Here is a 19,114-nt window from a genome sequence, read left to right as displayed (position 1 = left end):
ATTTTTTCAGAAATCAACATTCTTTTCTGCAGAGTTACATCTCTTCTCAAAGAGGCGTCTCACAAAAAATATTTTAAACTAAAAATTAGATAAAATTATTTATTTTTTTAATTAAAATACCAACAGTTTGGCATTGGTTGAACTTGTAGTCCCTAAAGCATAGCCGGTGCCAAACCTATTGAGAGTAAATACACTGTAGCAACAAATGGTCTATCCATTCTTCCGCGTAACGTGCAGCAGCTTCCAACATTTATGCCTGTTTGTTAAGTTGTCAGCTGTGAGGACCTCATTATTATTGTAACATAACCAGTTGAAGATTTTGATTTTTTCTGGGTTGGTAGTTTCCATATGATCGATATTCCCAAACAAAGATTTGACTCTGCCGGGCAAGAGGAAGTTGTAACATTTGTTTCACTTGAGAAAGTGTCGGTTTGAATCCACTTCAATGTCCGTTTGTCATTCCCATTTGTGAGCTGAACTTAAAAGCGTCCTAGGTTAGTGTTTTTTTTTTTTTTTTTTTTTTTTATGAAACGGGCATTTCATACAACACGGGTACGAATACACCCAATAGAGTCAGAAAACAAAAGGCCCCGAAGAGCTCTGGGCAACTCACACTCGCCTGACCATAGGGTGCTTCCTGAGTGGCTCGCAGCATATGCCGCCACCCAGTCGGCCGCCCCATTGGCCTCGCGATATACATGCATGGCCTGGAAACTAACCTCCCTCGCCATATTCCAAATGTCATGGATCAGAGGGTGAACTCCCCCATAGCTGCACGAGCCCTTTCGGACCCAGCTGATCACAGTAGCAGAATCTCTCTCTAACAGGACAGAAGTCGCCTGAAGCACACGCCGCACATAGCACATAGCCATCCAGGCTGCCCGCAGCTCTGCCCCAGGAACCGAAGTGTCAAAAATCTGACAGCCTCCTGCCACCACCACACCAGAGCTCGGTCCCCTGATAACAAAATCAGCCCCTCCTCTCCTACCTCCATCCAAGACTGAGCCATCAAAATTGACCTTGAGGAAACTCGGGGGTGGGGGCTCCCAGGTAAAAAATACCCTATGTGAAGCTGCCGAAGCAGAATGGGGGCCCCAGGTGTCTCGAGCTATCAAAGGTCTATGGGCTAAGTCTACATGTATAATCTCTGCTGCCTGAGCACTGGCCCGCTCCATCACAAAACGCGGTGAAGGCCTACCCTCGCCAAAAACACGGGCATTCCTGGCCAGCCATATCTGATAAGCTGTACAAGCTGCCTGAATAGCCATCCTGCGCCTCAGAGGGGTGCTCGCCCATCGCTGGACCCTCTCCAAAAAACAGTCCCTCCGACTCCACGCATCCTCCGGAATCCCAGTCAGCCTCCAAGCATCCCGCGCCCGATCGCACTGGAATAGGACATGATCCACCGACTCGTCCTCCCCACAATCCGGACATAGAGGAGAGAGGCCCACTCCTCGTCTGCTCAGCACTGAACACGTCGGCAAACACTCCCAAGCCACCTTCCAGAGGAAAAGAGCAGCCCTCTGGTGTAGCCCAAACCTCCACACCCAGCCACAATCTAGGCCTGGCACAGACTCCCGCTGAATAACTCGGGAAACATCACCAACCCCGACACTCGCTCTGCAAGTAGTGCTCCAGACCCTGACATCCGGACCTGCAGACACCGGAATGGGAAGTGCCCGAACCCGCTCTGCCAAATGCTCTCCAAACAGCTGGTCAAGTCTGTCACCATCCCACTCTGCCGCCCCCGGCCTGAGAAGGTCAGAAACCTGGAGTCCCTCTGCCCCCGATCCACTAAACATCGTCGGCCATAATCTCAATGGGAGCGCATCCACCCATGAGTCCTCAGTCACATCAATACTCCGTCCATCGCCGATCAACCATCTAGTATGAGCCAAAGCCATCGGCAAGTGCCGCCCAATCTCTCGCCATATAAAGGAAACTCTGCGGCCCCCTACCGCCTGTACAGTGAATCCCGCACGACCGTATCTAGCTAACATGATCTGGCTCCAAAAGCCCTGTGGCTCCAAAACAACCTGTACAGCCCGTCGTGCCAGTAGAGCCTCGCGCCGCGCCTGGAGTGACTGCACCCCTAAACCTCCCTCCCGCAGTGGCAAACATACCCTCTCCCAGGCCATCAAATGTACTCCGCGACCTCCCCCACCAGAGCCCCATAGGAACCTCCTCATGAGCCTCTCAATCTCCTCCAGTACAGTCTTCGGCACAACAGTATGTGCCATCAAATAAATAGGCATAGAGCATAGAACTGACCTGATCAGCGTCAATCTGCCCATCATAGAGAGAGAGGACGCTCTCCAACCCTCGAGTCTGCTCCGCACCCTCTGCACCAAGGTAGAGCACTCAGCCACCTGCAGCCTCCTCCCTGTAAGGGGGACCCCCAGGTAAACCAGGGCCCCCTCCTCCTCCTGCATCCCTAGGATCGCCCTGACCTCCCGTCGCACCCTCCGCTCCGTGCTCGGACTGAAGTGTATGGCAGATTTTTGGAGATTGACTCTCTGCCCAGACATCTCGCAGTACTCCATCAAGACCCTCCGAAGGGCTCTCGCATCAGTCCCTCTCGCCCGAGTGAGCAAGAGGCAGTCATCTGCAAACAATAGGTGAGAAATGGGGGTGCCAGGAGCTGGACTATAGGCGACCAACTCCCGATTCCCACAAGCAGCATGCAAAGCACTCCCGATTCCTAGGTTAGTGTTTAAGCAATGTTTAAATGGAAGACAGTGCTAAGAGGAGGTTAGCGTGTAGGATTCCGAGACACTTTTAAGCATTATCTACCCTCTTTCTTACCCATCAGTTTTTGGCATCTGACGACACTTATAAGCATCGTTTTACTATTTGCTTTCAACGACGTTAATTAACATCATCTTAGTTTCATCCATGTCGACGCTACTTAAAAGCGTCGACAAATTTTGGCGCAGTAGCCAAAATTACGGACGCTTCTACCTAGCGTTAGCATGTATATGTTGATATTTTCCCATTTTCCTATAGTGGGAGGGCCTAAATTCTGCGGTTGCCTCATATATATATATATATATATATATATGTCATGGGAGTTCTGAAGTTTGACATCCAGTTTCTCGGTTTCATGAAGTTGACTGTTAGTAGCTTGGGTTCGGAGATTACGGAACCTTGTGTTGAGTGCTTGCTCCTCGTGCCATGGTTCTTTCCAAAAGGAAGTTAGCTGACCGCTGCTTACCTCTGGTTTTGTGAATTGTTGGAACAGCTTAGAGATTTGAAGAAATGCTTCTCCAAAATGGGGAGGCGATCCTTAATTATGAGGTAGTTTGAGGGCTGCAGAGGAGCTCTGCTGTGGGAGTATATTGTCTGAATCAAGTTGTGCCATGGTATGTGTGAGTCGGTGAAGAATTTCGACCACCATTTCAGAAGCAAACTTTGGTTCAGAACTTTTAGATCTGTGAGGCCCAAACCTCCAATCTTCTTAGGCCTGCATACTTGGTCCCAACTATACCCAAACATTTTGGTTTTTCGAACTGGTTTGAGGTGGACATGAGGAATGGCTCTCCTTGCTGCATTGATGAGAGTTAATCTTCCGGCTATCGTCAACACTTTGCACTAACCTTTTTTCCAACCCGAAATTCCAATCTTGGGGTTTGAGAGAAGAGTGATGCAGTGGAATTCAACGGGAAACTTTGCACTAACCTTTTAAAGTATTTGGTGACGAAAAAATTTTCTTCGCCAAGTTCGTAACCAATACCCTGTTGCTAAAAGTCATCTTCGACGAAAATAGTAATTCGACACAAAATATTAACACATATATAATTCGTGGTACAATAATTCATCACTAAAAGTAAGCAAATAACGTTGCTTAAACATTTATTTTGTCGTGAAAAATTAGATCTAAGAATCATGTATATTATTTAGCCATACAAAATATTTATTGCTAAAAAATAAATATTTAGCGATAAAATATTATCCTTACCAAAAAAATAAAAATCCGTCTATGACGAAACATAATTTTGTTGCCAAATATAAAAAATATTAGCGACAAAATTAAATAGTCACAAAAAAATTGCTAGTATCTTTTTATTTTCTTGTATCCATAAGTATATATTTGAAAACAATTCTAATATCATCATCAAAAGTAATAACTAATTCATGATAAAAAAAATATATTGTCATTAAAAGTCATGCTATTCATGACAATAATTTTTCATTGCAAAAATATCATAAATTATTGTGAATAAAATTACCGCCAAAAGACTAGAGTGGAAGTATTTGGCACCACAAATGTAGCGACAAAAATTAGCAACAAAATATAATTTCGTTGCTAATATACTACTTAAATAATATTTTATCACAAATATTTTATTTCGCTGCCTTATAGTGCTTATTAGTGACAAACTATAATTCATAGCAAATTATTTTGTATTGACCATTTTCTCGTAGTGTCACCATCCATCAACTATCGTTGCAGCTTGAAACATATCCTCCTCACTTCCAATCCAGTCACAGTGCTTACAACCACAGTCCTTCAAACTCATCAAGTGGCCAACCCTCCCCTTGTACTTCACATTCACAACATTAACCTTCATCTCTATGAACAAAGTGGGCGATTTGAGCCCGTTTAATCCTCGACTTGTTGTAACAAAGCTGACCCATCTCTCCAACGACGCGTCGCTGGTGCCCAACACGTCCTTCCATGCAAGCTTTCCTCTTCCCAAGAGCTTAGATCCTGTGAACCTTCCAAGAACTGGCATGGTTCTTCTCCATCGCAGCTCGAACACAATACTTTGGTGCTCGAGTAGCTCTCCAATGGGGTCCGAGGCACCCCAACACTCGAATGATGCAAGCTCGTTCCAACGAGGGTTGCCCGTGGATCGGATCTCTTGGGTGTCCACGCGAATCCTTCTCCCATTGCCGGGAAATATATAGTACCGAACAAAGAGGTTTCCGGGGAGGTCAAGATCAAAATTTGCTAGTCTACCAACTTTCAGCTCACACTCGAGGGAATGAGACATGGTTAAGAGAATGAAACGACAAGGAGCAAGGAAGAAATAAGAAGAGAATATAACTTGGGTTTGAGATGGTTTGATGAGGATTTCTTATATAAGTGGTGAGGGTCTTTGGTGTTGGTAGGGGCCACAATATGGATAGAAAATACGAAAGAATAACCACCCAAATCACGGTTGATTTGATGTGCACTTTTGAGCAAACCGTGGGCTTTGGTATGGCCTTTGAGCATTACCAAAGGTCAAATAACCATAGAGAACATATAGAAATAGGAGTGCGTTACTATAATAGAGTTTTTTTTGGGTATGGATCATTGCTGGCTCCTATAAAATTTGAGTGAAATTATCAATTATGAGCAGATAGAAGTATGAAGCCAGTTATTATTTTGCATGGACATGAAGAAGGGATTGAATTCATTATACATTCTCATGTATAGACTAAGAGAAATCATATAGTCACTATGGTTCTAAAAATACACTCATTTGACATGGGCAGTTAATGAGATGTTAATCCATATAGGCCCTGCAAATATAGAGAACTGATTGGTTCTCAGAAATTTTTCAAGTCCATGAAAAACCAGATCTGACCTGTTACATTATTTGGGCACTGTCAAGAGCCATATGGACAAATATGCAGCCATCTTTCTAATTTCCAAATTTATGTCAAAGTATGTCATTTCTCATATGCTCTCCATGTCTCATATGATGAGTCATGTGACCCTAATTATCTTTTAAAACTCCCTTTCAGTCCATTGGGATTGGGCTCTAGACCCACCATGAATAATCCTGTAATATACACCATAAACAGAGATGGCATTTCACTAGTTGGCTACCAAGGAGGATGAGCACCCTCAAACTGTAGTAGCTTTAAGGCCTATTATTATAAGAGCAAATGTCATGGGTGAGAAAGTTGATCAGTGGCGGCGGCTACTGAGTGAGATTAACTTGTGGCCAACACTTTGAAGAAAAGAAAAGTGAACCATAAAAAATCCCATCCATAACCCTTTTGGCTTGTATAAGATTAAGCCATCTTCTGAAACTTGCACTAAAGAAATTCAGATATCCAATGGCTGTTGCGCTTTCAGCTTTCCAGATGTCAAGGAATCTTAGTCATGCTCTGGATAGACCTTAGAAGGGATAAAGAGATAAGTTCCAAGGGCAAGAGGCTTATCTTCTAAAAGATCACATTGAATGGCAAAAGCCGAACCTACAGAGCTCTTGGCTTTTCCCATTTCTAACTATAATATGAGAAAAGCTACTTTACTCATGAGCTTAAGACCTGTGATGCACTGAACTTTCTTATTTAGTAGGAGAAAGAGAATCCAGTCACCATAAATATATTGTATGCTACCACGAAGAGTTTCTCGAAGGAATATACCAAAATAATTATTAATTCTTATTGTCAAAATTGCTTAGAGATGAGTAAATGTGGATAAAGTGTAATCTTAACATAAGAAAAGAAATCCATTCACCATAGATATATTTACATGGTACCAGATTTTCTCGAAGAAATTCACCAAAACAAAAAAATTTACATTAGCTATGTTGTATGCCCCAAAATGTTGCAATGTAGATGATATTAGTTTAAAAAAAAAGAATTGAGGCAAATGCCTTTAAATTTAGAAAGAATGGGTTGGAAATCAATTGATTAAATTGTTTAAAAGAAGGCCCTTAGCAGCACCTGTGGAGCATAACAGGGGGCCCCAGTATGGGAAGAGACCTACTATAGTTACTTGGGGCCCTAACTAGAATGAGAAAGAATCCCCACTAATTTGGTATAGGGTGAAAAATCTGGAACAATGATCTCTTCGTACCCTTAAAAGCAACAAGCAACTTTAATAGAACTCAATAGCATCCTCTTAGAATAATGTGTTGATAAGAAGCAAAGCAATGAACTATACGGCATTTTCGAACAAATATATGTGAGACATATTCTAATATTCTAGATTCTGGTTCATTTGAACAGTGATAAAAGGCAATATCTGACGTAAAGAACAGTGAAGAGAGTAAAAGGATTACCATTTCGTAGTACTCATTTGTAAGGCATACATTTACCAAAGAGCAGTAATCCAATGAAATACAAGTCCAACTCTGCCAACCATTCCAAAGCAAACGATCTCCTTATCAACCCATAACATCACCAAAAACACCTTGAAAGCTTTCATATTTCTAAGGAGAAACAACAGCGATAATGAATAGGGAAAGAGTTCTTATTCAGTTCAACTTTAAATAAGGGATCTGAATACCTCAGTAGTACTTACACTTCAAGGAACCGAGCAACAACGCCCTTCACACTTGAGGTTCAAAGAAGCTCTCTGATGACGATTAACATAGTCTGTGACGTGTTAATCACTTGGGAAATCATGTATCATCTTCCACAAGCAGCACATTATATCCATGACTCGTATCTATTTCAAAAGGTCATAATAAGATCATATAAACTGTTTACAGAAATAGATAAAAGTAAAACGGTAAAGATCTCCTTAATTGACTATAGCTCTTTTAATCCTTCCATTTCTATGATATGAAATATCACTAGCCCACAAAAAAGAGAGCAGCACGATTATGGAAACTTTAGAGACAATTCACCTATTTTGGTGGATGAGCGGGAAATGGGGATCAACTATAGTCTTTCATGCCTAAAGTGCCATATATTTAGCATAATAATTACTATTGTTCAGAAGTAAGATATTCACTTAAGAGCAACCAAATAGAAAAGATGACTTTCTTCTGATTTCTTCTTTAACTGAGAGAGAGAGAGAGAGAGAGAGAGAGGAGAGACCGATCCAAGAAAAGTTACCTAGGTTCAAATGCTTTGGAATGCACCATTCAGGAGTCGAACTTAGAACCACCTCCAAGGAGAGGAATGCAACCACTGGGCTGTTTTCCAGTTTGCAGGATAAAAAAATGAACGTAGTCTAGGTTGATGGTAGAAATTTTGCTGAAGCTTTAGTTGCTGGAAATGAAGGTACATAAGACTAAAAGACCAGAAGTGCAAACATAATGACGAAGTGAAAAATGAGAACCTTAAGTGGGTAAGAAACATGCACAATGGTGTGTAATTTGAAAGAAATAGACCAGATTCGTTTATGATCATCAGGCCAAATTTAAGACAGGCAGCAAATCTAATTTGAATGATACTATGAGAAAAATTTATTTATATCGTCCTTCAATATTTTGCAAGCCTTATTGCTGATATTGTTTCCCTAACTCCAACAAAAATAATGCCTTTCAAAGTCAATAGCATTTGTTACATATATTCTTTTCTCAAATTGATGGAAAGATTCTTGTTTTGAGTGAAAAGGTAAGAAAATGGGGAGAGTGAACTACAGCCAGATAGGGAATGTTGAGTCTAGAGAAAATGTGCTGCCCCTCAAAGCGTTAGAGAAAATGAAGATTGCAATCAATGTAATATTTCTAAGAAAAGCTTCTGAAAGTTGCAAATTATCACATAGGGAATGTTGAGTCTAGGACCTCCACAAGAACTAGATTAACAAAAAAAATATACAACACCAGATAGTTGAGATGGTTGTGCTTCTTCCCCTGAATATATGTACACATGTATCACAAACTACAATAATTGGAGGAGAAGAAGCACATCCATCTCATGTTTTAAGCCTACAAGATCTAGTTTAGGACAGCTGTGCCATTATCATTTGATAGAATATTTAAAAGAAGAACAAGAAAGAAACAAACCACAACAAAAGAATAGTGTTTTTTATTAAATATTAGTGGGCCTCATTCTCTAGGAATCTAACTTCTCTATTCATGCAAACGATGGTTGGATTTGGGACAACTCATTTCAGAGGACAAATAATTCCCAAAAAGGCTTATTAGATGTTCAGAAAACAGTAATATCGGTGGGGAAGCTCCTATGCTTCACTTCCATTTTCTCTAAAAAGAGAAATGCCCTTCATGCCATTTCAGGTATATGTAAGGTAGGTGATGTGCTCCAAAGTAAGCATGCACAAGCAAAAACAAGAACGAAGATGACAAGAAGAGAAGGTGAAAGGAGATGCAAATATCCTTAAAAGTGGAGCTTCCTAACACAAAGTAATAATAATCAGATATCATGGTTTATTAATGAACCTTTTTTTGATTGGTCTTTCAATAACTTCACAAATTGGCTCTTGTAGCTTCACGATCATGAAGGGCTACAAAAAGACCATGGGGCACATGATCCAAACTGAACATGTGTGAGCCCTCGTTTTTTGCCCAAATCTGATCCCCTCAGAAACAGGTCAGACGGCATCCATCTTTTCTACCTTTTGATTAGCAAATCAGGTCTGTCATAAATGGATATGCTCCATCAATCAGAACTAATTAGGTAGGGTATACATAAGTCGGATTGGTTATGTAAGGTCATTGTTTGACAAATGGTTGTGAAGTGAGACCAGAAGCAGGGAAGTGCTGGAGTGGCGTTAACTTTCCAAGCCCAAGAAGCACCTTCAAGTCTGCTGTGAATCAAGCTAAAGCCTGTTTACTAAAAAAAGAAGGAAAAAAGGGATTCTTTGAAGCTTGCTATGTCAAAGCATACTGTCAGATGAGACAAGATGGTGTAGATAAATAAGTATTCATATATTAACTTTATTATTGGATCTTACTCCTGGAAATGAAAATTCAATGCAACACAGCTTCAGGTATATTACCTTGGTCTAGTGTCAAAGAATATGTGCAAATGTGCATCAGCCATACCAAAACCAGACAAATATTTACACATCCAGTACTTTCTAAGAGGATTAAGATAAATATCATTTATTATGTGCCACTAAGTAAATTTGCTGCATATGGAACACATGGGAGAGAAACAAATAATATTATTCTAATATCAATTAGCTTCTTTGGGCATACAAAGAACAATGAAATAGATTACTGAAAAAAAATTTACTCATTTTAATGCATTTAGCAAAACTCAACAAAAGAAGTAACATAGTATGCACTTAGTACATTGATGCCATAGTTATCACTAAATTGTGTGCAGTCAAACATGGTTCTTTGTGTTTTTAAATTAATAAAGAGTTTTGATACCTTTTGTAGCAGCCTTGTTATATATATCTTTCCGGTAGTCAGCATTTTTCCATTCACTCTCATCATCATCTGCTTCTCCTCTTCCATCATCTCCAATATCACTTTCGCTAGCTGTCTCCCACTCAGAGTCATCAGCCTCTTGGCCAAATACATCTCCAGTATCACCCTCACAATGAACTCCCCCATGCTTTATAGCTGCTTCTCTGAATAGCCATGCAGCACGCATCTGCTTCTTGACTAACCTTTCAGCATAATCAGGAACTTTGTTTTGTCTCAAAGAAAGGTCGGGATCATTTGACTGAGAACACTCATTAATGAAAAGAATGGCATCTAACAAGCTCTCCTTAGCTAAAGCAAGCATATCATATGCTTGGGCTCTTCTCCACAGGCTTTTGGCATGACGATTAGGAGGGTTATGAAGGCACAATGCACGTGTAGCATCGCTAATGGCTGCCAATGGCTGCTGCAAGAGAAGATAACACTGAGCCCTGTTGCTGTACAACACAACTCTCTCTTTTTTTGACTTCATGGGACACAATGCCAGCGCTTCAGAGTACTTTGATGCAGCTCCTGCAATATTTCCTGAAGAAAATAAAGAATTTCCTTCCAGCTTAACAACCAGTGCTGCTGCCTGCTTTATATGCAGATCCTCCTTTGGCATATTCTTCTCCCATGTTAATCTCTGCCTGGAACTCAAAAGCTCGTCAATTTGTTCTTTCGTATGGCTGCTGATAAAATTGCGTGCTGTCCCATGTGACTGTATACATTCTTGAAGGACGCTAACAATATTGTCCCCAAGTCTTTTATGATCACCAAGAGTTGAAATTTCTGCTAAATCTATAAGTGCTGGGGCTGCCTTATCTATCACCTATTAAACAACAAATACAACACCCTTCAGAGAAAAACAATAAATTTTATGACTAAAGAACTTTTGATGTGTTGCAAATAAAATCCGTAACTGGTTAACAGTATATGATTAGCAATAATGCTGTCATTGAAATGTCAATGACTCCATGAGTTGGACAAGAACTTTTAGAGCATTAGTTTCCTAATTTTAACCATAAATAGCATCATCAATAGGGCAATCTAATGTTTGCTGTGTCATTAGTCACAGAATTTAAGATGTTGATCGAGGTTATCATGTTTAATACTTTAGGACAAGCATGAGATAGGATACATTTTGCTTATAATTGCTCTATTTATGATCTTATTTGAGTATAGCTCCTCCAGAAAATGAGCATATGACTCTAAGATTGTTTAGAACCTTTCAACTAGAAATAATCGGCTATGGCCATGTTTTGCAATGTCATGAAACCATGTCAAATCTTATATCTGAATTGCAGTGCTCTTCTGAAAATAAATCATTGCATCACCATACTGCCCTTAAATCCAACATTTTGCTCAAGCTTGGAATTGTGGAGAAAGCTCTTAAAGCTTGTGCTGGATTTCTCACGGAGCATCTTAAGATGAGCCCACTGGACCAGCACTCTGCTGATTGCTCCATGTTTCAGCTTCTTCATGGGATGATCTAGATTAGCTAATAGCTGAATTTGAAATTGTCCATCTTTTGAGACATGGTAAAACTTCATTATCATGATTTGCTAGAATTTGGATTCTTTTTGAGGTTAGAAACATGGAAGACTGGGAAGGTGATTCTTTTTGAGGTTAGAAACATGGAAGACTGGGAAGGTGATCTTACACGCCTGAAAGGAACAACCAGCACATAAAGAAATGAAGCAACTCTTGCACTTGTCTGAATACAATCCTTTGGAAAGGAGAAGCTAAAGGAAATGGACATTGTTTTCATAATCAGAGTCCCAAACATCAACAAACAAGAAACCTCGTGTGTGGAATTGTTTAAAATCTCAAAATGCCGCTATGAGGCTAACAACCCTTATGCATTCCATTCCAGGTCATCTGTTTCCAGATTCATCTCTAATTGCACTTTGTCCTAACCATGTTAAATAAAGCAGATAAGCAAATATAATGGATGGAACATAGATATAGCATAGTACCTTATGGCAAGTACTTGGATCTTGAAGTAACCAAACAAGACAATCAATAGCCATGTACTGCCAGTCATCTGATGAACAAGCAATATTACATAGTGCATCGATGATACCAGGACAGTTAGCAACAGAACTCCTCCCAAGCTTGTGTTGGCAAATTGTTCGCAGTAAACCAATACCAGCTGGCGAGTTCTCATTGACAAGCCCACCCCACATGCCTGGTAATTTCATTAAAAATTCTGGCTTGCATATATCAGGGAGAAACTCAGGCTTGAAAGCGAAGCAATTAATTAGCTGAAGAGACCAGCACTGTAACTGACTGGCCCATTCCTCTGCTTTCCTGGACTCCATTTCCACACCACCCATCCCCCGTGTAAGTAGATCGCAGTGATAGCTTAGTCTCCTATCCATGAACTGGTAAAAGTGAGAGTAGACAATCTCTAGAGAACTTGACGCCAGCTGAATGGCAAGCTCAAGGACTTCTCCATGACTTGCCACCGCAGGAAATGTACTAGGATATGTAGCCAAGTGTCCCAGGGCCCTAACTGCTACCCTTTGTTCCACCCAGGTCAGCCTACCTCGTAAAAGTTCAACTAAGGGAGGAATAACTCCAGCATGCACCGCAGTTTCTGCAAACTCTTCCATATTCATGGTGTAAGATCCAATTATATGAGCTGCATAATAGGGGATGTATATGTTCTGGTCATGTGTAAGCCAACGCCTGTTCTTTAAGCCCTTCCATATCAATGCACCCATGCATTCAAATATTCCCAAGTTAACAAATTCAGGATCATTTGGATGCGCCATGGCAGTGTTCCAAAGGCCACTGATAGGGAGAACCTGGCCATCATCATCTTGAGAAGGAAGCTCTCTAAAGAACTTCAGTATACTTGTTCTTCTTTTATTTGGATTTCCCTCCTTCATGACACAGAAGAAGCATCCTGGGTAAGGACAGTCAGGTGATATCTTATCCATGATGGAAGGACCAACCGTTAGCCACAGTTTATTGATTCAATTACTCGTTGTATCTGGTTACTGTTGTAGCTGCATCATTTAACCACATAAGTTAATGCATCAAACTATTCAAGTATGAACTGATGAGCAACTAACTTGGAAAGTGAAGACAGAACCATGAAAATCAGATAATCAAGTAGTTATTTTATAAATCTATGCAGTGAGATAGAAATAATAAGTTCGTAATCCAAACAGAGAAATCCTTTTCTGATTGCAGAACTAATGCAAAAGGTGGATTTGTAACAAAAGATGAGATTTTACAAGTATGCAGTATCACTTAATATAATTTGACGAATCGAGCTGAAAATATTATAGAAGCAAATAAAATTATATTGCATTAAAAAAGAGTCCAGCATGGGAATGTTTTACAACATAAGCATACAAGCAACTGATAAAATAACATATAAGGAAAATGCTTAGCATAGCATGTCTCCTCACCAGAAAAGCACTGAATTAGCAAAATTATCTGGTTATATGATCAACATCAGTGAGAAAGAATCAAGATGTCTGGTTCAACAGGAAGTGATGATGTGCAACTGCAGAGCATAGTATCTGGATTATCTACTTCCCTTTGATGTTCAGAACTGCTATGGTATGTTAGCTAAGTGACTTGGCTGCTGTATGATGGATCCAGCAGATGTGGATTTCACGGAAAGTTTACAGTTCCTACTTATGATCACCTTATGCTTCCCATATGCTCTTACACATCTAGCAACTCCACTGCACAAATACAAATATACTCCAATTGATGGCTTATTATCACATATAGCACAAGTATGGTCAGAAAACCAAGAAGATATTTCTGGCTGTCAATGACATATATGGTGACATCTTAACCATTTCAAGTAAATTCAATTCCTTCAAGCATCTAAAATATCCAAAATCTCAAGTTCTTTTCCAACTTATTGATAGTTTGATGTCTCGCCTCGCGTATCAACCTAACCAATGTGCTTTACATAGATCCTGGAATCAAAGTCCAACATCAACTTAAAGAATTCAGTTTTTTTAACTCTTTCATATGCTGTTCTTTCTAGGAAATGGAAAAAAGGTTCCCATTTGCAAGCACTACAGATGTGACCAAAGTTGCTGTTTCATCTCAGATTGCATAGACCTAAAGCATTCAAATTTTGTCCGAGCAAGCTAAAGCCTACTCCAAAATTGAATATAAAGCTCATATTAGTTCCAAATATCTCCCTTGAAAAATCATCAAAAAATTTCACTACAAAAAACCAGCAATGAAAGTGTGAGAATTCAAGTCTCCCGACAGTGTACAGCTGATGCATATGGGAAAAAGAAATTTCTTAAGCCAGTCCTAATGGGTGGCTGAGATTGCACAGTTTAGCATTCAAAATATAATTGCGGTCTTCACGAAATTAATATGAATGAGCCTAATGCATATAAGCTATGGGATTATTACGAAATTAATATGAATGAGCCTAATGCATATAAGCTATGGGATTAAAGGTATGGTCTAATCCAACTGACTGAAAGAGTTAAACAGAATCTGGACAAAGCATCAACAAAATGGTACCTCCAAAACATATAGTTCTACAAACATGCTGAGATTGTTATCAATCATAATTTTTATACTCTAGTCTATAGATATAAATCTATAAACTCATGCATCAACACAAACAACAATTAAGAACTAGTATAATAATAGATGCATATGGTGAAAATATAACAACAATGGGTAGCAAAAGAAAGAAAAATAAGAAATATAATACACACACAAAGACCTTAATTACCGGACAATCATTTAAGCTAAAGGAAATTATCAGTGGCATAGAAGCAATTTCTAACTAGTTAAAGAAAATTGAGAAGGAGACTAGTCAGAATTCAGTGCCTACAGCTTTGGACTACAAAAAATAATAAAAGCTTTGTAATACGAGTACAGATATTAAAGAAAGAATTTACTAACAGATTCAAAATACAACAATGTTTTGCTAGTCTTTCAAACTTCAATGTTCTAACAGTTTAAGTCAAACCAAATCCTTAAATGGTAGATGATTTCAGTCTCTTATCCAAAAGAACTCTTTCAAATATAGATTGTTGAGATTTGGCCATTTGGGATCTGGGATTTTCAAATATTGAGCTTTCTTTTTTCAGGCTTGACCTGGTTTGAGGAAGAGAAAGGGGAGGAATAATGTTTATTTTCCGTGTAAGCAAAAATTTAAAAAAGATTAAAGCAATTGGCAGTTGAACGTGCGATCGAGAGAATCAACTTTGTTATACTCCTTATTCCGTCATAATTTTTTCAACTATCTTTACTCCTCCACCTCTTTCAAGCCAGTAATAAGCCATCATCTCTGTGCTCACAATCGAAACAGGCAGTCAAACTCCCCTCACCATCTCCAAAGCCTTCTCACTGCATCCGGGCTGCAGCAGTCCACCTCCCTTCTCCACCCACCCTCAACTCTTATGGCAATAGCCTTTCCCGCAAGCCCTTGGCACAACTTAGATAAGCTTAAGATAACCTTAGAACACCCCCACCCTCATCCCCTGACCTCCACTACGTTCTCCATTTCCTTCAGATAAGTTTACAGGTACACTAAAGTCACTATTTTCGGATATGAATAACCTCAAAAAACCAATCTTACTACTCTAAACATAAAGGAAGGGGTAAAATAACAAACCCTAATCAGAAAGCAACGAACTTTTCGAAAGATAAGGCGCGAGAAACCAAATGAATCACGCCCCTTCAATCATTGAACATAAAAACAGGAAAAGTGAGGGGAAAATGGAATTTTGAATACCTCCAAACGAAGACTGAGACGAAGGCGAAGCAGAACCATGCCGCCGAGCTCTCTAGGAAATGAGCATCTTAACGCACCTGGATTTAATTAAAGAAACCAAATCTAAAGATGTAAAGGCGCAACAAAATCCCTCTTTGTTTCCCTAGAAATTGAGAGATAGAAGAAGACAATGACAGGAAGAACTGAAAAAGGGGGCAAGAAGGCGAGAGGTAGTTGGGATTCTGGCACGCGAGAAGAACCTCTGGATCCTGCTTGCTTTTTTAGCCGTTGCGGAGGCCCGATGAAGCTCGTAGACTGTTGCAGACGTTGCAAATTCTGCCACTCTTTTGGACAAAGCCCTCGCTTGCCCTCCTTTCTCGTGTGATTCTGGAAAGCTCCTTTTCTTTTTCCTACTTAGATCTGCCTTTTTTTGTTTTTAATCCACGAGATCTATTAGACATTATTTTGCATTTTTTTATTTTATTTTCTTTTAAAAATATTTTATTTTATTTTTTTGCCATAAGGGGGAAGAGCAAATTTTGTTTTTGGACGGCGTTGCAATCATTTTTATGAAGGATTTTTCACATATGGACTTTTATAAATATTTAAAATCACATATATGTATTTTACTATTTACACATATTTTATAAATTATTCTTTTATGTATATCCATATAAATATATAAAATTATATGGATATTTTATAAATCTATTATATATATATACTTTATAAATTATTATTGGTTATACTATAATTTTGTATTTTTAGAGTGGTTAATTTGTTGTATAGGGAGCTCAATGAGTTGGAGATTGTTGTGGTTCAAATTCGGCCCGAGGGGGACCACGCCGGAGGAGTCGGAGAAGCTACCGGTCCGGATGGAAGAAGGACGTCTCTTCCTGCGCGCTGGCGAACCTGCACAAAGTCTCACTAGTGGGATTCCGGTGGAAGCCCTCCAATGATTAAGTTAGAGTGAATCTTAGCTGGAGCAACCAAAAGTCTTTTAAGTGTCACCTGATGGGGTTATTTATAGTTCTCGCGGAGGTGCTCAGGCGGCCGAGGTATGACCCGTCTCATTATGGGAGGGAATGGCAAAGGCCAGGTGGCGCGTGGCCACGGCTTGCTTGGGGCATAAGTTTTAAGTTGTTCTTGCGCACAGTATGGCGTTGCAGGCGTTAACAAGGTATGGCCCTTGGCAGCAAGGTATGGCTCCTGGTCGTCATGTCATAGAGTGGCTAGCAAACAAAGCATGGCGCGGTGAGGTTTTTATGTACAGCCACGTATGCGGGCGTAGGGGCGTGCATAGGTGCGCACGTGTATGCGGCCGTAGGCGAGATCAGACTCGCTTAGAGCCGCAACCTTTACTTGGTGAAGTTAGCTTGATGAGCATTGAGGTCAGGCTGACTTAGAGGGCTATGACATATGTTCGGTGAGGTCAGCTCGGCGGACTCTGAGGTCGGCTCAGCCTCCTAGGCTCTGAAGTCAGCTCGGTAGGGCGCCCCGAGCTCGGGCTAGGGCATTATTGTGGATACATGCGGTCGACAGGGCCTCTTCGACTTTTGGTCGATCCTGCAGGGCAGGCTCGAGGCGCATCATTGTAGATACTTGCGGTCGACGAGGCCTCTTCGGCTCTTGGTCGATCCTGCAGGGCACCCCAAGTCCGGCTCGAGGGGTGTCATTGTAGATACCTGCGGTCGACGGGGCCTCTTCGGCTCTTGGTCAATCCTATAGGGGGCCCCGAGCCCGGCTCGAGGGGCATCATTGTAGATACCTACGGTCGACGGGCCTCTTCGGCTCTTGGTCGATTCTACAGGGCGCTCCAAGCCCGGCTCGAGGGGCGTCATTGTAGATACCTGCAGGTGACAGGGCCTCTTCGACTCTTGGTCGATCTTGCAGGCTCATGACAGTGGAGAGATCTGGCCGAGGTTGACTCGGCCTTTGGTAAGGTCCGGGGTCGAACTGGCGCTCAACGGGACCAAGGTCTGACATGCTCGATGCTGAGGTCTATTTGGCTGAAATTGGGTGGTCCCACGCTGAGGTAGGACGATCCATTTTGCTTTCCATTAGAGATATTTTTTGAAGAGTTTTGGAAGTTTTTATAGTGGATGAGTCGATCCCTAAAAATCACGAGTCGACTCTAGCATAAATGAGTCGACTCTGAATGGCCACAGAAAGAAAACAAAAAACAGCTCTTTCACAAGTCGACCTTTGAAGATTACAAGTCAGTCCTTGAAGAATTCGAATCGACCCGTATGCGTCTGACAATAGTAACAACTAGTTTTTCTACGAAACTAGAACGACAATATTCACTCCTAATAGCTATTTTTAGCATCTCTAACGACTAGAAATATGTTCTAAACAATTATTGCATGGGAACACCCAAAAAAAGACGACAAAAAAAAAAGGAGATCGAGAAAAGTGAGTGAATGAGGTAAAAGGAAAGAAACATAAGTCTATTACCACTTCTTGAGCTTCAACTTGAGGATAAATTTGAGAAATAAAGCCTCCTCCCATTTCAGAGTAAGCTTCCAAACAAACTTAGTGCCATCTCTTTATATCCTTCTCCTATTTTACCTTGTCATATAATAGGACAGGTAACTCTCAGACTTATCCAGATATGTTTAAATCGGAGTTAGACTAAGATGGGAGAAAAGACCGAGCCTAAATAAAGTGATAATCTAGTTTTTAAGTTCTCTTATCAAGGTGCCCAAATAATCAATGGTTGAGCCCCACACCTCCATACCATATTCTTATATATCAGAATATCAAGAACACCGAGATAGGCCATCGCCCAATATCTTTATGAACCATAGTTTTTATTTGGGTCACCCATCAATTAACCTAAATCACTTTTTTGCGGACAACATGGAATCAATGGTAAACTACATTTTTTTATAAGAAATCTTCCACGTTATTCTTTACTTTTTAAGGGAACAAGCGCAATCCGTCTTTGATTTGTGTTTGAGGTGCAACATCGAACATGGGTGCTTGGATTTGTTTCCACCCACATTCAACTGCTATCGAATATCACCTGCAATTCATATGAAGTACTACATAAATCCCCGGCAAGCCTATGTAGAAGTTTTAATAAAATCTAATATAACATTGGGTTTTACTATACAAATAAGTGATGAATATTTGAGAATGAAGAAACGAGTACTGATGTGGCAGCTGTTCTTCAGCATTTTTTCCCTCAATTATAATGGTTAAAATTGGAATTAACACCTACTCATCCAAATCATTCTGCGATACATGGATAGTTGTTGACTCGGTGTTCCTCTGTCCGATCCCGAACAAGAAGGATGCCAATCGTTATTATTATTATTATTATTTTAAACATGGC

General features: G+C 40.4%; 2 protein-coding genes across 11 annotated transcripts; both read right to left on the bottom strand.

Annotated features, from left to right (window-relative positions):
* Positions 1-4,210: 4,210 nt before the first annotated feature.
* LOC103707903 (uncharacterized) lies at positions 4,211-5,144 on the bottom strand. Its single transcript, XM_008792612.4, has one exon. It carries the CDS (start codon positions 4,995-4,997, stop codon positions 4,428-4,430), a length of 570 nt encoding a protein of 189 aa, XP_008790834.1. The 5' UTR covers positions 4,998-5,144; the 3' UTR covers positions 4,211-4,427.
* A 1,842-nt stretch (positions 5,145-6,986) lies between these two features.
* LOC103707904 (uncharacterized) lies at positions 6,987-16,219 on the bottom strand. Of its 10 annotated transcripts, none has more exons than XR_003385890.3 (7): positions 16,035-16,219; positions 15,796-15,872; positions 12,032-13,069; positions 10,017-10,884; positions 7,789-7,944; positions 7,250-7,396; positions 6,987-7,157 (listed from the first exon to the last, which is right to left on the bottom strand). XR_003385890.3 is itself a non-coding variant. In XM_008792613.4 (5 exons), the coding sequence occupies exons 3-5, from the start codon at positions 12,998-13,000 to the stop codon at positions 7,350-7,352; spliced, it is 1,884 nt and encodes a 627-aa protein (XP_008790835.1). In that variant the 5' UTR covers positions 13,001-13,069; positions 15,796-15,872; positions 16,035-16,219; the 3' UTR covers positions 6,987-7,349. The 10 variants fall into 10 exon arrangements, 2 of the variants coding, with proteins under 2 accessions (XP_008790835.1, XP_088568113.1); XR_015973772.1 differs by having other exon boundaries at positions 6,987-7,079; XR_003385889.3 differs by having other exon boundaries at positions 6,987-7,396.
* Positions 16,220-19,114: the final 2,895 nt, after the last annotated feature.

This window comes from Phoenix dactylifera, chromosome 15, assembly GCF_051530095.1.
Source record: "Phoenix dactylifera cultivar Ajwa chromosome 15, Ajwa_hap1_PhDact_Kaust_v1.1, whole genome shotgun sequence".
NCBI lineage: Eukaryota > Viridiplantae > Streptophyta > Magnoliopsida > Arecales > Arecaceae > Phoenix > Phoenix dactylifera.
The sequence above is the reverse complement of the archived record's forward strand: the minus strand, read 5'-3'. Positions and strand labels throughout refer to the sequence as shown.